This window comes from Lytechinus pictus, chromosome 5, assembly GCF_037042905.1.
Source record: "Lytechinus pictus isolate F3 Inbred chromosome 5, Lp3.0, whole genome shotgun sequence".
Taxonomy (NCBI): domain Eukaryota; kingdom Metazoa; phylum Echinodermata; class Echinoidea; order Temnopleuroida; family Toxopneustidae; genus Lytechinus; species Lytechinus pictus.
This window is the reverse complement of record NC_087249.1, coordinates 31,937,908-31,961,776: the sequence shown is the minus strand read 5'-3', so window position 1 is coordinate 31,961,776 and position 23,869 is coordinate 31,937,908. Positions and strand designations below refer to the sequence as shown.

General features: G+C 37.6%; 1 protein-coding gene across 1 annotated transcript; it reads right to left on the bottom strand.

The window, feature by feature from the left end:
* Positions 1-1,196: 1,196 nt before the first annotated feature.
* LOC129262095 (SURP and G-patch domain-containing protein 1-like) lies at positions 1,197-17,922 on the bottom strand. The gene is made up of 11 exons (XM_054900136.2): positions 17,552-17,922; positions 16,640-16,971; positions 15,852-16,037; positions 14,368-14,491; positions 13,605-13,705; positions 12,830-13,167; positions 11,822-11,993; positions 10,664-10,831; positions 9,651-9,735; positions 2,563-2,698; positions 1,197-1,891 (listed from the first exon to the last, which is right to left on the bottom strand). The coding sequence occupies exons 1-11, from the start codon at positions 17,779-17,781 to the stop codon at positions 1,865-1,867; spliced, it is 1,899 nt and encodes a 632-aa protein (XP_054756111.2). The 5' UTR covers positions 17,782-17,922; the 3' UTR covers positions 1,197-1,864.
* Positions 17,923-23,869: the final 5,947 nt, after the last annotated feature.

Sequence of the window (23,869 nt, the reverse complement as noted above, 5' to 3'; positions counted from 1 at the left end):
CAGTTTGAAATAAATCGGACAAGCAATAAAAAAGTTATAGCTGCTTTAAAATAGAGATCACTAATACTATGTAGATTTCAAATTGGCAATTGGGTAAGTAAATTATGACAAGGGGCAAGGACAACTTTCCCATAGGCCATGTACTTTATTATCAGGAATTTGTGGTTTTCTCCCAAGTACCCATTCCCCTGGGGCAGTAATCTAAATATAACCCAGGTAGTATATTGTTTTATGTCCTCATGAAAAAAAATATAATTTTAAATAAAACTTCTTGGAAAAATGACATTTTAGCCATAATATGTATTGGAGTACATGGAAGAGTAGTCCTTGCCTTACATCACTATGACATCCCATATGCGGCCAATTTGAAGTCTCCATGGGTATAGTGATTACCAATATTTACAACTTTTAAAAATTCATAACTTTCTTGTTGTTTGTCCAATTTTGTTCAAACTTTCACCTATCAACTTGTCTGATTTTTCTTTTCCTTATAAAAACAAGTTTTTATTTGGGTTGGATTCCCCTTTAAAGATCAAGCTTAGTGGCTTCAAACTGAACTATCCACGTATCACAGTATCATGGGCATTTGGGGGGATAATAACTGACAATAAATGATCTTAATATTTCTATCTTCGTGTACCGGTATGAAGAATAAAAGATCGCTAGTATCGAATTAGACCTTGTATTTTGAATGATTTTAATCACATTCAACTGAACTGGCTCACAAACTTGGGATAACTTTGTGATAATCCGAAAGTGAATATGAAATATATACAGTAAGCTACAGCTCCTGTCTCACTTACAGTTGAACAATGGTGTTTAGATAGAAATAGGATAGATTATAAATGAAAATAATCTCTATTCAATTCTGTAATTTCATCAATGGTATTCCATCGTCTGTGCAAAATTACTAGAGCATTAACCTTATTTTAACTGGGCTATTTCAGACCACGATATACTGGGAAGGGGGGGGGGTCACTTTGACTTCCCTCTCACATCTTGGCAGCTGATTTCACGATCGTCGTATAAATTTGCACACGCGTAGAGCCGGATGTAGACTGCAAGACTGTATAGTAAAATTTTCAAAAAATTAATTGTTTATATTTTTTATTAATTAATTATGCAAAAAAGCATACGAAAATTGCCCTAAATTTGGTTTTTTGTGTATTTTTTTGCCTTTAACTCACTTTATAAAATGTAACTAATTTCTTATGTATTTTATTGCTATTTTAATTCTTTTGTATTTTTTAGTTTTTTTCAAACCTTTGTTTTTTATTGCTTTTTCCGATGAATTTTGTCGGGGACCCTTTTGCGATCGTAAATAGCATAAAATAAATCCATTTAAACCAACAAAAGTAAGAATTGCGTACACGGGGGTCGCAAATTTGGTCTCAAAAGATGAGCAAGTCTTGTATTAAAAATTGGCCAGTGGCGTAGTAAAAAAAATGTGCGCGACAGCGTGGTGACCAAATTTGTTGTCAAATTGACCCCCCCAGTTACGTAAGGGTTAATTTGTTGTAAAAAATGCAGCAGCACTGGACAAATATATACATACTTGAGAACGGCCATGTCTAGTTCACTTACACAATAAGCTTTTTCCATACGTCTGCTTCTGTTAAACCAGCTTTAAATCAAGACTAAAAAAAGTTCAGCTAATTGGATATTCATAGACCATAGAGACCATGATCATGTGCCTCTATTCATAATGCTACTTTTAGTGCATATTCATTCACTGATGGAATAGAACTGGAGATTACATCAGTAAGAACTTTCAGAAGCAGGAAATCCAAGATCAAGCGATAATTGTATAACAAACAAAAAAAGATCTCATGTTGAAAGGACCTCTCCATCTACATGTACAAGCTCAGTAGTAGGGTCTCCTGGGATTATTCTGTCAAAGAAAATGAAAAAAAAAAAGAGAAAGAATGGGTGAAATACCATACACAGCTTGGAGAAACATAAAATCATGTGATCAACCATGTCATAGAATTCCAGGACTCAAATTAACCCAGGCCTCCAGTGCCCTCAACATGACCTTGATGCCCCTGCAAAATATTTGTAGACTTAAGGCCAAAAAGGTGCTCTTCTGACCCAAGGCCTTGGTTCCCTATAGTAATCAAGTGCACGTGTCCTAATGAAAAGTACGTTTCACTATTGATGCCCTTTTTTAATTCCCCAAAGTGAGTATCGCCTTCCCTTTCCTTTAATTGCCCATTAAAAAATTGTTTTACCCCTTTGAATTCTTCATTCAAGGCCTGAAAGCCAGGCTTCAGACAAGCACAATGAAGCCCACTTTCGAGACCAAAAATTTTGAGTTTGTAATGCAAACAAACTTTGTTGGTAAACACTGAAAATGCATGCAATTTGCTTTTTTGTATTCTGACTCTTCATATCTTTCTAAAATGCATAACTGTTTTGGCTTCCAATACGGTCCTTAATAAATTTGTTATCCAGATACAAATATAGAAATATACTTATCTGTATCATGACAAACAACATCTTAGAAATATTTTGTGTTGGGGATAAGAAGCATATTTCCAGATTTGAACACTGTTTTCTCACCAGAGGATTAGGTCTGAAGCGGTAAGCAAGCATCATCCTTTTCCTAAAGGCTGTATATTCATCACTGGCATCATCTCTGTTGAGTTTCTCTGGCCTCTCAACACCAAAACCAACTCCATCAACTACGCGATCTCCCCTGGAAAAAAAATGCAAGGCAAATATAAAATGCAGTGTTTATTAATTAAATGTAAATACTTAAATGAAGATATTATAAATCAGTACATATTCAAATAAATACCTTGGTAACATTTGGAAAAGTTTATCCATTCGCAAATACCAAAGAGAAGCATGTAATGGTGAAAGAGTCAGTGATCATATGCTTCTTAAAGGAAACTTGTCTATGCTTCACAACCACTACCATATAACTTGTTTAAAAAACATAAATAGTAAAAAGGCATTCCAGGTAAAATTTAAAGTATCTAGTTCAGCCCAATGCAATGTACAAATATTTCATGTCACATCATGCATAAATCATAAACAGCTTTATCAAACAGTCCCCAGGTGCCCTTTATTTTATCTTGGACAGAAAAGTGATGCTACATGTAGATAAAGTGGGTATATAAGGAAATAAAATGCAATAAGTAGCAATAAGACTTAATATGATGCAAACTGTTTAACCCTATAGCACCTACAGACTCCTATGCATAATGGCAATTACTCACTGGAGGAAACAATAAAACTGGTAATAAGTAGGCATTGTTCCAAACAAATTGAAATAGTTTTTTATAAATTTACTTTTGTTCATTACAAGTTATATTTATTTTGTAGCATAGGACCTGTTGAATAGAATGGTACATGGCAAAGTTCAATCAGATGTACGAATATTGACCTTTGACAATCGTTTGCAGAGCGAGAAAAAAAAAAAAAAGTTCGGGTTTCAGCCGCCCCAGTCCCACGCCTTCAAAAAAATGTAAAGTATCACTGACAGAATACTAAAGTTTTCGCCAAATCTTGGATCAATATGTCACAAATTAATTTCAATTCACATCTAGATGTCACTCTGTGTGATATCCAACGTTTTGATGAACATATAGCAACGCCCGAGCTTCTTCGGCGAAGTAAGTGGTTTTCCGAGACATGGACGCAGCCATCTTTGCTGAGATCGACTGCGCAACAGTCTGGAACTTGTTACACACCGATGCATGTCAATCGGTTTTTCTCTATTATACTCAATAGGAGCATACACTTTTCTATGCAGATCTATATAGCAGCCAACCGATACGGTATGCACACGCAATATTACCACGGTAAATCATAGACAAGAGATACTATAGCGCAAAGAAAACGTACGGGCGGTTAAGGGCGGTTCAGTGTGTATTAAGAAGGGCGGTCTCGGGCGGTTCAGGTGCTATATGGTTAAACAGATAGTTAACATAGGATGAACCCAAACATGCATTAGATGAAAAAGAATTTGTCCAATTCACAGTTATCACAAATATTTTCCATCTTCAAGGTTAAAGAATGAAGTTGCAGCAAATAATCATTCCAAGAAAAAATCCTTAAAATGAAGGTTAATTCAGGGTTCCCACAGAAATTTGAAAACAGAATTCCACGACTTTTCCAATACTAAATTGCTGCTTTCCATGACTTCCTGTGACGTCCCGGGAGTTGGGATGTCACAAACTGGGAAAAATGGAAATCATGAACACAAATTATAATAGCAGAGTATGACCACAGAGTATGAGAGTTGCAAGACACGACAAGCCGGAAAGCTGCCATAGCCAAGAGGTAAATGCAATTCCATGACTTTTCACAAATTTTCCAAATTCCCTCACTTTTCCCTGACTTTCCATGACCACAAAATTTTCCAGGATTTTCCATGACTGTGGGAACCCTGTTCAGTGTCACCATACTACCGTAAGTAACGGTCTATTAACCGCACCTTTTTCTCGGCGGGATAGAAGCAAAAGTCGGGGGTGCGGTAGTGCTGTAGCCGAACCGCCGAACCGAACGGTAGTTCGCCGAACATGGCACTTCCGAACCGAACAGAACCGAACCGAACACTAAGACTTGGTTCGGAAGTTCGGCAAAAAAAAAAAAAAAAAAAACGGCTTTCAGTTAATAAATTTATAAGTTTACACCCTTTCTAATCATTATATTTGCGCATTCTCTATTTAATCTTCTTTGCAATTGTATGTTGGAAGTATGCGCTTATTTTGCGGTTACTAGATTTTGTTTTCATTTTCATGTTGACAATTGTGGTTTTTACGGCCCTGATTAAGAAAGGAGATCCGATGAATGATGTTGCGCGAGCTTGCGCTATAATCATTTTACTGGCTTTCATCATCTCTCGCTCTGTGGCCGAATCGCCGAAGCATGGTAAAGAAAACCAAAACTGTATGAGTGTTCATTGGTTAAATCTAATTATCTAAAATATTGTTGTTTTTAGGTGGCGAACAAGATTCTTGTTTGAAAATCTTCAAAGTATTTTGAATGAACGAGCTCAATAAACTGAAAGTGAAAGATGAAGTACCATTAATATTACGAATTACGATACGATGTGATTAAGATCGTAACTCGTGTGTTGTTGCGGCGGAGAATAAAGATCTGATTGAGGTGATTGACATTATTATTGAGGTGTCGGCTCGCTACTGTCTAGTTTTCATGATTTTAGAGAGAAGTAAAGAGTTTTGAAAACGAGAGATCCAGTGAAAGTGGGAAATAAAGTGAGTGACTGTTAGAGATGGAAAGGAGAGACGCAAAACAAATAATATAGAAATGAGATGAGGTGAAGTTATCTTTTTTTATCTCATGAATGATTACGGTATAGCATATAGCAAGATCCCCTTCCCCTCGTTGACAAGTTGAATGAAGATAAAGCCATGCAGAAACATTCATCTCTTGGGGGAAAATGACCCCCAATCTTTACTTTTTTTTTCCTTTCTTATCAACTTCTCAAATTAACCATAAACAGTTCGATGATCACTCTACTCCCCCTGTCCCATTACAGTCGTAAAAAACTTTGCATCCCACTTGGTCTGTATGTTCATTGTCGAATGAAATCTGACCAATGAAATCATAGAAATCTCGGGAATTGCTCTTCAATCAGTGAGCTGAGTTTCGCGAGCAGACAAAGCACGTGGCTGTATGTACCGATGCGACAATCAGCGACATGCGATTGGTAGTTTTAGTTCACCCATCGAGCCAATTAGCGAAAGGCGCATTACATAAGCACGCTTTCTTCGACACGCCCCTGGCCCTACTATGCCTACAGTTTAGTGGACTGGCGCTGGCCGCCTCGTATGTGATGCAATTGCCAATCACGTTTGGCCGGACTGTATATATAAATATTCATGAGCTCAGAGTCCCGCTACAAGGGGACTGCATGCGCTGGCCTAGCTGGTACGAGTGCGAGCGTAGTTAATTTGGCAAGTATCCAAAGTGTGGTCCAGGTATGGACGACTAGGAAGAGTCGCCATTTTAGAACTGTGAGTTACCCAATAAATCTGTCATCAGATAATCAAATTCGAGATAACAGTTGATTCGTTGAGCGCTATAACTTTCATAGTTTCATGTCAACAAGATCGAGATAAAATGGTTAGAGGTACACGCGAGCACATGCAGTCAATCAAGTACAAATTGTCTACCGGTACGCCACGTATACCTGAATGAACTATAGCTTTATCAGTCTATCATTACCGAACCCCGAACCGAACCAATGTTCGGCAAATTTCTGCCGAACCTTGCCGAACCGAACCGAACCCGAACATGGCGCCTGACTTGCAGCACTAGGGTGCGGTTTATCAGTCAGTCCGCAAGCCCCTGTGTTAATGAGCAAATGAGCAAGATTTATCCAAGTCCTCTCGTGGCTGAATTCATGTCCCTGCAAAATCTCGTGAATTGTGAGACTTTCTTTCTCAAAGAATTTAACCACTTTCTCCTTGAGTAATATTGATTATTTTTGTACCATGGGCAAGAGTAAATGTTACCCTTTTATATTGGTCATTTCTTTTGAATGAAATATTTTGATAAATAAGTGAATTTTTTACCTGAAAAGATGCATCAAACAGAATTTTCTTCCTCTGTTTTCACTTGCAAATTGTGCAACATTTTGTGTTTTAGGCACCAACATTATTTATATCATCAGAAAGCTCAAACTCTGTACTTTCTTACAATGTCACTCTTGATATGTGGCACCTTTTAGATGGGTCAGCAGCCAGTTATTTCCATCAAGATGCAAGACGAGATTTCTGAAATTTCTGAGTAACATAAAATCCAGAGTTCTGATTGGCTGAATACTGTTTTCAAAACAAACAGGCGCGGGTAATTTGAAGAGATTACCACATGGTGAGTGTGACCTTGCAGAGGCCCAGTGTGGGGATCATTGGAATTTGCGTGGGTGTGTGGTCTATGACCAATCAGAGCGCAGTATTCTTGTTTTTGAGCTGCAAAATGTACTTGGCCTATGAAAAGCTGGCTGCTGACCCATCTAAAATACATCTTCTTATAAAAATTATATCATATTAAAGCTTAGATCTTCAGCTTTATCATGATTTAAAAATCATTTGTGCCTAAACAGAAATTAAGTGTGAAAACAACAACTTTTGTTGCATGAAAAAAAATATTTTGTTTCATGTTTTAGATCAAAAGTTTTTCCTATCTTACAACATTCTATTAACAAGTGGAACGCCTCTGGCAGTCTCGCCTGCATTACGCGATTTAATATAGCAGCAGTGCTGACTTTGAAAACTACTATAAAATAATCATTCACAAAAACACCATTCATATAATGACATAATACCACGTTCATTGACCATAAATGACATTTGAACGGTGACTTAAGACTTGTCAACTACACCCATGTCCACATTTCATTCACTCTATCTATAAACTGTCAAAGTTATGATGGCAATTCAACAATTACCCCAACATGGCCTAAGTTTATTGACCTTAACTGACCTTTGACCTTGGTCATGTGACCTGAAACTCGTACAGGATGTTCAGTGATACTTGATTACTCTTATGTCCAAGTTTTAAGAACTAGATCTGTAAACTTTCAGAGTTAGGATGGTAATTTAACAAATACCCCCAACACGGCCAAAGTTCATTGACCTTTAATGACCATTGACCATGGTCATGTGACCTGAAACTCGCACAGGATATTCAGTGGTACTTGATTAACCTAATGTCCAAGTTTCATGAACTAGATCCATAAATTTTCAAAGTTATGATGGTAATTCAACAAATACCCCCAACTTGGCCAAAGTTCATTGACCCTAAATGACCTTTGACCTTGGTCACGTGACCTGAAACTCTAGCAGGATGTTCACTAATACTTGATTAACCTTATGCCCAAGTTTCATGAACTAGGTCCATATACTTTCTAAGTTATGATGTCATTTCAAAAACTTAACCTTCGGTTAAGATTTTGAAAATAATTCTCCCAACATGGTCAAAGTTCATTGACCCTAAATGACCTTTGACCTTGGTCATGTGACCTGAAACTCAGGCAGAATGTTCAGTAATACTTGATTAACCTTATGTTCAAGTTTCATGAACCAGGTCCATATACTTTCTAAGTTATGATGTCATTTCAAAAACTTAACCTTAGGTTAAGATTTGATGTTGACGCCGCCGTCGGAAAAGTGGCGCCTATAGTCTCGCTCTGCTACGCAGGCGAGACAAAAATCCAAACACATGACCTAAAAGAATGATTCTTCTTCTTTACAAAGATACCAAAAACATGAAATTTGGTCAATATTTAGAGCAGCAGTGGCCGAATAAAAAGAGGTGTTTTGGTTCGCACCGAGCTCATTAACTATTCAAAAACCCTCTTGTCATGAATATCACTTGGATAAAAGAAGCTACTTTTTCAGGGCTTGCGGACTGACTGTTATCCACGGTGACGGGTCTGAGCCAGCCCGCCGTAACCCCTCCCGAACATGTAAGACGTCTGCCAGTTCATAACACATCGAGTGGCCGGGCGTAGCCGCCCAGGGCAATGTCGTTTAGAGGGGTATGAGCCGCGGGTAATGAGAAGCGATAATTACGATCTTATTAAATATTGTCCATAACAAATGCACCCACCTTCATGATTCTAATTTCGACTTTATTCTCGGTTCAAAGCAGCGAAGTTCCTTGGCTAAGTCCAAAGAGAAGCCAAGCATACTCGGTAATATTTTGTCACAGCTGAGCGAGCGCGAGAGTTGAGTTAGCTGAGCTAGCTTGCGTTGTATTGTGGTTATAGTGCGACTTAAGCTGGCGCTATTCATTTTAACCCTCGATCCCCTCCAAAGTCCCGTTTCGCGCCAGCTTATTTTTTCTTTCCCGTTTGCTTTTCATAAGATACCATGTACCAGTACACCACGCACGAGAGAGAGGGCACGAAGCCGTCAAAACAAATTTTTTAAATGCCAATTTCTTTGTTTCTTGAACCTTCCTGTAATCCCGTATCCAAAATTCATGCTAAGACATTGAATGCTAGACAAATTCTGAAAGTGATTGTGAGTTTGTGATGCAAGAAATGTGAATGTTTCTTCCTCCTACGCCGGGAAAGACACAGATCATTATTTGATATTATGTACTGGTACCGTATCGTAGTTTGCAATGTACATGAACGGCAGTGCTGTGTGTGTGTACACTGTGACTGTGAGGTGAGTGAGTGTGTAAGTGGCCGATATTGTCAGGACCTTTCTTTTTTGCAAACATTTGTAGATGAATTGATCAAGAACAGCAGATTTCCGCATACCGGTAATCTCTTTGGATACGTTGAAATCTTTTTTTTTTTTTTTTTGTCCAAAGTTGGGGGTGCGGTTTATAGTCCGTTACTTACGGTATTGTAGAGCTAGATCTGGTTTATTAACATAAACTAATCTATAGATGTGAAATTATGAAATCTTAGCTGAAAAGTGATAACACTTATGATCAATAACACAGAAAACATATGTAGGACAGTGTACTAATATTGCTTGGGAAAATAACTGACATTTGATGGAATTATGTGTTTATTTTGCTAATTTCTCAGCAAATACACGTATTTTTCCAGAATCATTTGTTACATATTTTTAAATTATACATACAAACACTTGGGTGGTCATTTTATTGGATTATCGTTACAACAACTGGCATTTCTCTTTAAGCTTACTTACCTCCTAACAGGTGCAGTAATACCCTGTTTCTCATTGCCCAAACCCTCTCCTTCACTCCAACCCATCTTCTGCAGCATCTGAAAACCTGTCACAGGAAATCAAAGATAAAGAAGAGCTGAAATTTTGAAGATTATTCTGAAATCCCTTCTGAACGTTTCCATGGTGGCAAATGAGTCAATGTAGAGGCTCAACGGTAGACCATGCACCTAACGTGGGCATACGTTTGGTCCCCGAAAAGACCATCCGAACTCAAAGTTTCAGGAAGTATTTTCCTGCTGTCTGAGAGAGAACAAAGTCTGGAAAACATTATTTATTTTTTACATATGGAGTCCAGCAACTCAATAAAAATCAATTTACAATCTACATGTGATATAAAAGAAGAGGTCATTGAATGTATTCTTTTAGCCAATGTATAATTTATGTTTCTATGTATTTTTCTTGGAACATCGTTCTCAAGCTCATAGAGCTTATGATGCTCCACTCATGTATATATATATATATAATTAATATGAATGATTATACTAATATGAATGTTATGTAATGTTGAAAATGATGTATATATATATATATATATATATATATATATATATATATGAATGAATAAAATCAAATCAATCAATCATGAATAAGTAGGCTAGGTAATATATAGTGAAATTGAATTTGTTTCAGTTCAAGAGCAAGTTTTGATCAGAACTGTTTATCAAACTTACCTGGTAATATACAAATAAAACAGACATTTTTTTGTCCAGCAGCTATCTGTTTTTCATCAACTGGAGCTCTCTTAATTTCTGATGAATTTTTTTTTTTCACCAAAGAGCAGCTATTCTTTTCCATGAGGTAACAATGAGAAAGATGAAACTTAATCTTTTGAATTGTAAATAAGGTTTATCCCTGAAGAGGGTACGAAGTTTCAGCGAAAATCAAAAGGAGCTTAATCTCATATAATCAGTGTCTAGATTAAATGAAGACCAATGAAGTTTCGAATGCTACTTGGCCCCGGAAATACAACTCACCGATGTTATCTGCTTGGATCTTGAATTCCTTGTATTCCGAGTAGTCTGGTGTCCGGCCATCCTGCAGGGCGTGTAAGGTTTCCATGAACTTCTCAAGTTCCTCCGGAGGCAAGAAGTCACCGATGAAGTGCTTCCCTCTGTTTATACTCGTTAACAGCTCTGCTTTCTCTGTCGTTGTCAATTGAAATATACGCATAGGTGAAGAGTTAAGAAAAGAGACAGAAGATATTAACATGCAGAGAAGTACTAGTATGCAGTAATAGAGAGTAACTCTTTGTTCTCTGTAGAACACCAAGTTCAGTAACCATAACATAACATACTCTTCCCTGGTAAATAATAAAACTAGTTGTTTGTAGGTTTGTTGTAGTACTGTAAAATAGTAGTAGTGGAGGTATTGATTTTATTGAGAGTACTAATAGCAGTGGTAATAATAGGAGCAGTGACGGTAGCAGCAGCAGTAGAAATAGTATCCCAAGAGTATAAAGCCTGTCACACACTATTATGATCTGACTGCAACCCGATTTCGAAACAAATTATATTTTGCATATGAAAGTGAAAACAATTGATATTATCTTATTTGAAGTTTGGATTAACACAAGGATTATGAAAATCAGAATTCCGTTTTGCTACAAGCCATGTGGTCATTGTAAAGTTCAAATTGATTTCATATTGCAGCTCTCAAAAGCATGTAATTTCAATTTTAGTTTTCATGCCACTTTTCGGAACTTTCATTGTTAAGATTATACAAGTGGGGATGTTTAACTATTACAGATTTTCCTAGGTGGAGCATTGTGGCCCAGTGGAATAGTCTCTGGAATTTTAAACAGAAGGTCATGGGTTTGAGTTCAAGCCATGGCATAATTTTCTTCAGCACAATATTGATCCACACTGTGCTGCACTCAACCAAGGTGAGGTGAATGGGCACCTGGTAGGATTAATTCCTTGACTGCACTGAGCGCCGCTGATAATGTCAAAGCTTGAGCTAAAGCCGAGGAAAAATAGTTGTGCTTTGTATCCTCTGGCAAAAAGCATGGTATAAATCCTGCAATTTATTTTTTTTTTTCAATCGAAAACAGATCATGTGGTGTGCATCAGGCTTTATAGAATAATAACTAAATAATAGCAGTATAAGAGCAGTAGCAGCAACAGTAAACTTACTTCTTGTTTCTTCCATTTCTTTCGCTCTTGCCTTGTGTTCCCAGGTCCCTCCCTTTGTATCCTCATCACTGTCATACTCATACTTCCTGGCCGGATCTTTGCCTTTCTGCTGCATCATCAGCTCTGCTTCTCGTTTCTGGGTTTTGATCACCATCTCATATAACATTTGCATCTTTAACAAAAATTCAATACACAAGCAAGATTAGTAATCAGAAACTCTGAACCTATTAAGAACTTACGTTATTCTCCTAGATTCACTGGCATCACTATAGAAGCTATGTAGAGTGTCATTCATGGTTCTTTTTTAAAGACTCAAACAGCCTTCAGTACTGGTCAAACAGGGTCAAATAGTCAAGACATCCTTCTGAACTAAAAGATGTAGAAACCAACAGAAGAAACCACTTTCTTCCTGATCCCATATAAGGGAAAATAATAATGGGAAGTGGAAAGTGTGTCAAAAAATCTTTACATCTACTCTTGAGATTTCCAACACACAAGTCCTAACAGTGTATGGTACAAGACCACCGCCAAGAATAGAACAAGAGAAGAGTAGAGGAAGACAAAATGCTGAATAGAATATTCTCCACCATTTCACGGAACAATTCATTCAATTCCAAAAATGAAGAGGCACTATTTTAATAGTGCAAAGATGAACATTCAGTATCTTTTGCCTGATCTAAATTTATATTTGATGTACCAAGGCAGTTTGAAACAATAATGTAAATTCAGAAACACTATTTAGCACAAGGTATTAAAGTAATGAAGCGTAAGTTCCATAGTATAAAAAGGACAATCACAATCTGTGCAAAACTTTCACAAGGGTTCATCAGCTAAGAAAGAGGAGGATTATGATAAAAGGTTATGATTAATTGCAATAATTTTTACTTTACTAGGGAGGGGTTTCAATTTTGGTCATGGTGGTTCTTTTATAATGATGAAAATACTCATAGATAAGATAGCAAATGTCAGTAATCACTCTTTCTTTATCATGATTTTGCTACAGTCTACCTCTTGTTGTTCTTTGAGCTGTCTCTGCTGATCTTCGCTCAGTTCCGATGTCCCTATCATACCCACAGGATTGACTGGCTTCAGCAGGCCTTGGGCTGGCTGCTTCACGGGTGGCGCATCCTCCGCCATTTCACCCCATCGGCTTCTCTTCTTCTTCATCGGTGCTGCCTCAGCCCCCGAGGAGGCTGGCATCCCAAGTTGCTGAGAGATGGATGCTGCAGCTGCTGCCGCCGCAGCTGCTGCTGCTGACATAGGAGTTGCTGCTGACATAGCAGCTGCTGCTGAGGTAGGAGGAGCTGCTGCTGACGTGGGGGCTGATGATGGTGGAGGAGCGGGGGCTAAACAAAAGAGGGAACATACAGAGTAATCCAATCTTAAAATTCTCATATTACATGATTTGCTCTTGAATGACACTACCAAGCTACGGATGACATAAGATGGATTCCATGCAATAAGGTGTAACACATTACCTGCTAAGTACAGTATAAAGGTGGTCACAGATGGAACGATTAGTCAGTTCTTGCTTCATTTGAAATATTTCATTTATTTCCAGATAACTATCTCTGCTCCAAATTTTCACCCCTCCCCCCCCCAAAAAAAAAAAAATCCCTTTCACAAATCAAATCTACAACAAAGAAACTGGATCCCCTACAGTAAGCCATGCCAGTCATACCAAGATTTAAAAACAATGTCTGAGCCACGATGTTCTGCTACAATTCATAACAACTGAACAAGAAAAGTGTTCTTAAAATCTGGATATAAAGTCTGCTATTACCTGGTGGTGCAACACGTGAGGAGGCCCTAGCTGCTAGACGAAACACGGCAAGTTTGGTCTTGTAGTATCCATGGGCTGGGCTGCTCTTGTCATGCATGAACCTGTATTGATCATGAGAGCAAATGATGTTTGATTCCCTTGAAGTAATTACATTAATGATATCAATGAAGAAATTCAACACTGCGAATATTTAAAACATCACTTTTGGTTCAACTGTGTACCAGAAGGAATGAAACCTTATAGTAAGAGGCATCACACGGTCATCCATAATCTAGTTTTCAAAACAGGGTTTGAGGATTAAACCCTCCCACAGAAAATCAACAAACTTCACTCTACTGTGCTAATTTGATCCATATAAAAAGACTTTTAATTTGTTATTTCAATGGAAATCATTGGCAAAATTATTTTTATCATAAACAAGATGAAATGAATTGAGTTTAAACAGTCAAAGTAAAAATAAAATACATTCAAGAACATTGGCTGAAACATAATTTGCATTGGATTCGTAAATGAAATCCCATGTTTTAGTAAATTGGGGGTCTGACATGCCTGATTTCAGAACAACATATCCAGGGTTAAAAAATTTGGTATAAAAACCTTCGGTTAAGATTTGATGCTGACGCCGTCGGAAAAGCGGCGCCTATAGTCTTACCGTGCTATGCAGGCGAGACAAAAACACAATTTATATTGAATCATCCATATTCTATATCAATGATTGAAGGGAGTAAATTTTAGGTAAGGTTGTTAAGTGCTTGAAATTTACCTGTACTTTGGTATGTCCCGGTAGGTGCTCAGAAGTACTGCCTCCACCGCGTCCCCTCCCTCTGCCACCTGCTTGGCGATGCGGTCCACCAGGTCCTTCAGATCCACGTCCTCTGGCGGAGAGACTTAATATGCTTCTATGAGTATCTGTTGCACTGTGAGCTGGGAGGGGGGCCCTATTGACCCTCTCCTCCCATAAATCGAGGGCTCTCTCTCACACCACTCTACTACCTTACTTGTAAAGACTAGGGCTTTGGAAGTTGGGAGAATGGTTCAGAAAAGAAGACAGATGGCTGGCCAAGTTATAATACTCTTTGGTTTGATATTTTTCATTTCAAATAGTGGGATGACGGATGAGGGGGTGGGGAATGAAGAGCTTTACAGTGTATGTTGACACTTAGATTTTCATTTTGCTGGTGTTTTTCATTTTGCTGGTGTTAATGCTTTCTTTGAAATCAATATCATTCTAAATCTCTGAATATATGGATTAGGACCAGGATTTGATTGGGAGCTATTCAGCCCCATCATTTTATCTAAAACACACACTTATTCAACACATGCACTGAAAATGAGAAATTTGCTATACCCCCCCCCCCCCCACCAATAAAAATAGAGCCTGCCTCTTTATAAAGACCATACATGATGGGAATGTTACAGTTTGAATATCTATTTCAGCTCTTTACAACATGATATATCCTGTTGAGCTAAATTCATTCAAAACTCAACAAAACAATGGCAACTTAAAGCTTGTCTACATGCATGACAAATGCATTTACTACATGACAAGAAGGTTAGGTTTAAAAAATGACACATACATACTACATGTATATAAATTAATACAAAATTTGGAAAGTGATTCAACCTATGGTTGATTGTGGATCTGGCAAAACCACAAATTAATTTCAACATGTTCTCACACCGACAGTGCTAATCTTCACACAAGATCTACAAGAAAATTTGACGTATATATTTGAAAAATATACATGTATATGGGTCAATCCATTTGATTGATGTCACAAAATTCAAAATGTCCATGTAAGATACTGTATGTAGGAATCAACCATTTCATTTCACAATGAATGTCAATTCAGATATAGTTAAGGTTTGATGTGTCAATGTAAGGAAGGTCCCTACCACAGTAATCCATGTTTGAATTTGAAATCTTTGTTTTTTTTTAAACATTACAGGACACTGCATTTATATATCATTGGCAAGAGACTGACCGGTCTGAATTTGCAATACATGTTTGATTAGTAAACCTTAGTGATACTCCAATTTTTGCTGAAGTAATTATTGGCAGGAATTTGCCAAATTTAAATGAGACACAATTTTTTTTTTTCCAGTTTATTTTTCAGTATGTCACAAAAATGCGCCAACCCAATGGAATGACCAATATGTCATTATTTTACCAGATCGCAAAATTAAGACATGTGGGGATTGTCAAATCATCTCTGAACAAGCCTGTAATGAGGACAATCAACTTACCATCATCAGAAGCCTGTTTTACGGACACTCCCTGTCCTTCATCCTCCTCATCAGAGCTGGAGTCACCAAAGACATTGGCTATCTGCCTCTCCCGCTGTTCTCTAATCTTGGCCCGGACGGCGGACGTGCTGGGTCTGTTTGGGGGTACAGGGCTGGTGGGTGACTTGGCTTTACTGGGTTGGGGCACTGGGAAAAGAGAGGAAGAAAAGGGCAAATTAAGATCAGATATATAATGTAATACCATGCGATAAGGAAGAAAGAGGGAAGAAAATGAGAATAGGACATGGAACAAGAGAAGAGCTAAGTGACATTGAGACAGAAATATAGTCTTATAGAGACAGAGGGATAGAGAGAAATACACAGAGACCGAGACTTCGTCAGAAATGAAATAGTGCAATACTCCATTAGTATTCAAACAGCCTAATTTACGAAAACATTCAAAGTTTGTGATAGACTTCATACGATATGACATCTACACGTAAGCCTATGCCTAGACCGTTTCAAGATTCAGCTCTCCTTCATGCCTGCAATTGATCATCAAAAGATTGACATCACAAATGTGCATAATCAACAAATGTAAATGACTATTACTTTTGAAATTAAATGCAAACATAACATACGAACAATCCTCAGAAACTATACAGCATGGGAAATAATCATTTCACCAGACCATACAGGAGGTGAGTAGGAAAGTGATCTAAGAATCATTTCCTAAACTGTATTTCATTTTAAACTTTCATGGGTACTTCTAGAGCTGGGAACAAACGCATTTCTGCATAAATCTGTACCTGCTTCAGGGGTGGGCGGCAGAGGTATACTCTCCAGTGTTGCCTTCTCTTCTGCAAAGTGCCTCATTTGTGCACCCAACGGTGGGTAGAAGCTCTGCTGGGCTGGCGGCGCAGTGTGTGTGGCAGGAGGGGGTGGTGGTGGGGGCTGCTGACTAATCGCTGCCATCGATTCTGCTTTCTTCTTCTGTTGTTCTTGTTGCATTTTCATAAACTGAGCCATGAAGCTGCCATCGTTTGAAAAGGTATTATTTTGGATAGGACTAGGAGCAGCTGGTGGTTTGGATTGAGTGGCATTCGTATTTGATGTGACCGCTGTCTTCCGCGATTGGTTACTAATATCAAACACAATTGCATTTCCATATTTAGAATAAGAACAATGCATTTCATAAATGAAAATAATTAAGTAAGTGCATTAATATTTTCAAGCCTTTTTTCATATTGAAACAGTCATATGCAGTAAATCATTTCTTTTAAAGAACATTAGTCTTTAAAAAAAATGCCACTTCTAAGCCTTTTTTAGCTTGTGGACAATCATACATGTACAGCCACACATCTCTTCTATCTCTGCAGATACAATTCATGTGCCTATTAAAACACGCATTTCAAACCCAAATTATTTCATACTTTTACAAGCAAAAAGTAGTAATTTTTTATTTCTAACCATTAAAAACAAAAAGAAACTTATATTACCCATCAAGGAAAGATTATTTTGTTTGGGAAGTTAGCAATTAAACAAGAGTCTGAGCTTAAGTATTTTTTAAACTGAGTGAAATAGACGAAATCTGCATCTTGTCATCTACAACTAGAAATAATGTCAGATTAAATATCATTTCAGATTATTATTACTTTCTTTTTGTGAAGGTCAGGAAAAACAAAGAATAACACACACGAATGACAAGGCACACAACTTACAATCGGGCTAAAGCTGAAGTAGCACCACCAGGAGGTGTCTTTGTCTTTGCTCCAGCGGCAGCTTGGGAGGCTGCTGCTGCTGCTTCTTTCTTCTTCTGGGCCATCTTCCTCTCAATTTCCTGTCTCTTTTGCAAAAGCATCCTCTCCTGATCACTCAAGCTCTTCATTTTATCCTGGAAGCTGGCCTTGGCAGCCCCTTTGTCCGCACCATGCTTGAAAGAGAATGCCATGGTCAGAGACAGTCAAGTGGTACTCCTCACTCCTGGTGTGAAGGTTGACCAATCATAAAACCTGGCAGGAGATCGGAAATTGCAAGGAAATTCAAATTCTCCAGTTATTGCTATTGTAAACATTTACATGTGTAATGAAATACAGAAATGTCTAATCAGCACTGCTGTTGGCCAAAGACATTTGCCACGGTGCATTGTTTAATTGTCTTGCATCTACTCAGAGCAAATGTGACGCATGAAGCCATTTCTATATTTTCTTTCCATTTCAGTAATCCCACCATTTCAGTAATCCCACCATGGCCTAGCGTCCTTTGGCAAGGCGTTAATCCACACTTTGCCACTCTCCACCCAGGTGTTAAATGGGTACCCGGTAGGATGTGAAAGCCTATATGTAGTATGCCTAGCAATTGAGTCTTGGGACTCTTGTTGGAATGCTCCCCAGGGAGTGGAGAAGGTGCATACATTGTATGCAGACATGCAAGGATCCGATGACCGGGGTAATGATATGTCTGTAAAGCGCTTAGAGACGTCGTTCCGATGTATTAAGCGCTATATAAATGCGGAATATTATATCATTTTGCGTGAGATGTTCTGCCCAATTGGTTCTACCACAGAAGCCATCGCTAAACAACAGAAAAACATTTTTTGCCGAATGATGTTAACATTATCATTCTGCATGTTTTGACAAAATAATTATTAAAATCTTACTATACGTCACAAATTAAAAGACAAGAAGTTTTTTTAGGAACTACAAGAAAAATTTGCCAATGGTTACGCTGCCCTCAAAGCAGTTGCGCAATGTCAATGGGCCACTCAATTAATCTTAACACTGCATCATTTCAATTCTCTGGCTGGCAATCATATCATATGTTTATGTATTAAGTTCGGATAAACCAGGTAAGTGGGAGTTGCGCCACAGCCTAAGTCACTGTTTTTCCCTTTTAAGTTTTTTTCCCCCGTTTTAGTGCATTTCAGGCCAAAACAGAATAGACCCTAATAATCTTAATTTTGCCTTTTTTTGGTCCGATTCTTTTTATATATTTTTATGAAATGAAGACGAAAATCAATGAGCCCAGTCAGGGGGTTTTGCATTGTTAACCCCCTAAAAAGGGCCCTAACTGCGGCTGCACAATCGCGAGCCGTCTGTGTACGAGGAGAAATATAAAAAAAATTAATTGTTAAAAAACTCAAAACAGACAGCTGCCAGCTGTCTAGGGTCGTGCTAGTACGCTAGTACTTAAGTAGACCAAAAGCTTCGGTCTCTATTAATTGGTTGTTCCGCTGAACTCCGTTGGCTCCACTCACCAATTACAGAGACCAAAGTTCTAACTCGATCTGTACAGGAACTCAATGACCTTATGTTTATGTATTAATTTCGGATAAACCAGGGAAGTAGGAGTTGCGCGACTGCAGAAGTAACTCTTTTAAGTTTATTTTTTCCTGTTTTTGTGCATTTCAGGCTAAAACAGAATAACAATCTTTATTTTGGTCCATTTCTTTTTATATATTTTTATGAAATAAAGACTGTAAGACAAAAATCGATAAGCCCCGTCGGGGGGATTTTGCATTGTTAACCCCCAATGGTGGCTGCACGATCGCCAGCCATCTGTGTACGAGGAGAAATAAAAATGTTTTTAAAAACTCCTCGAAACAGACGGCTGCCAGCTGTCTACCGATAAGGTAACCCAGGAGCCGACCGTGCAAAACGAGGGAGAGGATAGAGTTCCATATGCACCCCCCACCAAAAATAACAAGATTGTTGAGACTTCCGGTTCGTTCATCTCAGATTTTTCTATTAATTTTTTACTGTTGCTTACCTTAGTTGACTCGAACTCACCTCGTTTTATCTGCAGTCAAGACCTCTTCCCGCTATGCTAGCGAGAAGTGCTGATACCTGAAGGGGTATTTTAACGATTATCAGCCGATAGTTCGACTAGTCTACACTCAGTCACAGACCCTTACTGACTAAATAAACCGATATCTATGGACAATTACACGCACTCGATCCTGCTCGAAATTTGACGGAATAAAGCCATATTTTGGTATGTATTTCCACTCCCCCATCATATATGTTCTATATTATGGCTAGATATATTATTCTGAACCTTCTCCATGTTTTTATTTTTTTATTTTAGTGGGGGTGCATATGGAACTCTTGCCAAGGGGGACACGGGACTGGAGTAGATTGGGGTCTCAATAAGTAGTCTTAATAAAATGTGGAAACAGAAATTATGCACTTACCAATATGGATGAAGGTCTATCGTGACACACAAATCCTGACATCGAGGCACAGACTGGAACCTCAAAAAAACAAAATATAGCCTCGGTCAGTAGAGGCGCACGGCCAATATTGGAGACTGTCTCCAATGTGGGAGAATATCTCCAATATTTAGAGACTTTTGTAAAGAATTTGGGTATCCAATTTCAGAGACAGTCTCCAGTTTTGGAGATCAATTTCCTTTGTTTACATTTGCTGCAAAAGGATTACCTTGGCGGCAAATGAAAATGTGATGGGCAGATTCCTCATGAAAAATTACCCCTTTTCACCGTCTACTTTAAAAATTCACCATCTACTTTTGTTTTGATAAGGATTTTTGTTGTCAATCACACACAAAACAAATGGGCATCTGACCTCAGTGAGACAAAATTTTGGGTGGAAAAAATCATGTTTTTGTTGGTGTTGTTTCTTTTGTCCTTTTGCAAAGCAAGTCTCCAAGGTGGGAGATTGTCTCCCCTATTGAAGAGAGTCTCCCATATTGGCCGTGCGCCTCTATTGTCGGTCTCGATCGGCCATTTTGTTTTGAATAGAAAAAAGGAGAGGTATCCCGACAGAACTTTTCGGGGTTTTTTTATTTTAGGTTTAATTCCCAGTCTGTGCCTCGATGTCAGGATTTGTGTGTCACGATAGACCTTCATCCATATAATCGTGGTAATGGCATAATAATTTCTGTTTCCACATTTTATAAAGATTTACCATTGAGACCCCAATCTACCCCATTGTCTCCCTCGTTTTGCACGGTTGACTCCTGACCTGGGGCCGATTGCACGAAAGGGTCTTTGCCAGGACAGTCTTTCGTGTCACCCATTTTTTATAATGCGGCATGACCCATGTGAAACGCATTTCAAATAAATTATCTGCAAACATATTTTACTCGTCTGTTAAAATAAACAAAATAGGCCTAGGCCCTATTTGTAGGTATGTGCGAATACGGGTGCATCGCGAGCGCTGGTTTTGGCTGCACGGTTTTCGCACGGGTTTTGCTGCAAGTGGCATCACCTCTGTCTGGGCGGCTCCTCGAAAATGGGGTTTAATGCGCATGCGCACATAGTTCATGCAATCTCGTGCCTTTTTCCAAATAGTTGAAGATGTGCACTTTCTGTACATATAAGTTTCAATATGAATACTCGCCTGTTAAGTGTGGATATCGGAGCTTGAAAGTTCATCAAATTTTTGGATGTGCAAATGATCTAAATTTTTTGATGGTAAGTAGAAGTACGTTCCAATTATGTATCTGAATTCTTCTAAAAAAATATATTAATAGTCAAAAGAAAAGTAAAAATATGAGATTCTATCGACTAGCAGTCCAGATATAAGAGGAGCGAGCTACCCTTGGGTTACCCTTGTCACAGCCGGTCTCTCGGCAGTCGAGCTGCCCGATGCGGTTGGCTGGGTGATGGGAGCGGTCGATAGTGAGTCGTTCATGCTGGATTGAACTAGATCTTGGATTGTTTACTCTATATTGTGCCTTTTTCGGAAATTTCTGTCATTATACCTAGATTATTATTTTGATATTGATACATATATACATACATTTTGTCACAAAAACATTCTTTCCTCCCAAGGTTACAGAGTCAAGATGGTTTATTGTTCGATCATGTTTCATCATTTTGGAAACTGGATTCTTTTGGAAGTGGAATATCAATGTTGACTTTTTAAATTAAAATGCAAAATCTATAGTGTTTCTTTTTTGTCTTTTGTAGAATAAAAAAATATTTTGAAACTTTTCAATCATATTTCATTATTTTGAGACTGGATCTGCTTTTGAAAGGGAAATTTCATAAATGTTGACTTTTTAATTAAAATGCAAAAATTATGTTTGTTTTTTTTCATACTTATTTATTTATATATTTTTTAGTTTCTTTTTTAAATTTTTGTTTTGTTTATTTTTTCATTTTTTTTTGGTCATGTTTCATTATTTGGAGACTGGATTTGCTTTTGAAGGGAGAATATCTTAAATGTTGATTTTTTTTAATTAAAATGCACAAACTTTAAGTTGTTTATTTTTTGTTGTAATATTTTTTCACTCTTGTAAGAAAATACATGGAAACTCAGAGGAAAGAATATTTCATTTCCAGATGGGTCTAAGTCCTGTATTTATAGTTTTTTTTATTGTTAATTTTACTATTTTTTTTAATTTACTTTTCTTTTTTTTTTTCATGCAGGTGGAGGTTGTGTTTTAAACTGGAAAATGGGGACGGGATTGGTACAAGTTTTTGTGTCACTTTTGTTTCTCTTGTGTTTAGTGTTTGTTTGGAGCTTTGATGTCTGTTTGGTTGTTGTTTAGAGCTTTGTTATATTTTTTTCCTGGTTGTTTTTTGTTTTGCTTTGAAAGAAATAGACCACTCTTTTCCTTTTCGTTTGGCTTTGACAACTAAAAATTTGAATTTATTTTTCTTAAAAAAAGAGAGCTCACAGGGCCTTTGTAATACATTGTATGTATACAAATCTAAGAAATACATTGAAAATGATAGAATTTACTAAAGTAAAGCTTAATATTTATCCTTTTTTATACTTTAAATAAATTGCATACAATGCTACATACATATTTTACACTTAGCTGCTCATCCCTCCTAAAAAAATGTAATCAAATGTCCATTGTCTCTAAAATCAAAAGCTACATATTACACATGTATAACAAATTGTTGAAACAATAGAATACATCAGGAATTGGTGAAACAATCAAATACATCAGAAAAACGCACACTTGTATTTTTATTTGGTCAGAATACAAAGTACAAATGGAATAAAAAACAAAGAAATACATTAGAAATTACAAAAACAATTCTTAAAACAAATTCATCTAGGAAATTATCTACATGATGCTGTTCTGATGCCAACTAAATTATATATATTATCTATCATGATCACCTTCATTTGGCAAAAAAAGAGGCAAGTAATTGTGATTTTGCGTAATTTGCATAATTCATTAGAATTAATTAGAAGAAATTATTTTACACATAATAAGAAGAAAAATTACAAGATGAAATGATTACACATCAATTGAGCCTTCTTTCACCTTTCCATTGATACCTAAATTACTTCATAGGGCTCAAAAACAAAGAAGTTAGAGTAGGGATCCCAAAACGAAAATCTATTTTTTTAAATCTATGTTTAAAAGCATTGAAAAGTACCTCACCTGAATCAGCATATTAAAAAACCCCAAGTGAATGACTTTTAGTGTTCCAAAGAGATCTAATTATCTGTTAATCTGAGGCTAAAGTGGGTCCGAATTGTGACAGATTTGTGTACAAATTTCATTTTGAAATTTCGTCGACACGTATTCTCAGAGCTCGGCACTGAACGAGGGATTGTGGGCGTGTCCTTTCTCGCCTCGGCGTATTGTTACCCAAATACACAACTCGAACGAAAGTGCGTTCACCGTCCCAGTTAGTCTCGGATCCGAGCTTATCCAAATAAACAATGATTAAATAACAACCAAAAATAGAAAGAAGAGAAAAGAGAAAATAAATGGCTCAAATGCAGTCGTTTGGTGACGGATACTGTATGCTCTGACCTCTTGCTGATATAAGGATTAGATATGACATAAGTTTTATGCCATGATAACTAAAGCATGGGGGGGGGGCAGGGGCACTCTGACTTTCAAAATAATTAATTCTTTAAACATCTATATCTATAAGGCAAGGGAGGGTCCAGGATTTTCCAAAGGAGAGGGGGCACTATTAGCGGCGGCAGTCAAAAAATTAAGGGGGGGCACCAACATTTTTGACAAAAAAAGGGGGGGACCGAAAAAAAAAATTAGCCAAAAAAAAACCAACAACGTCCCTCCATAGGCAGCGGGGGGGGGGG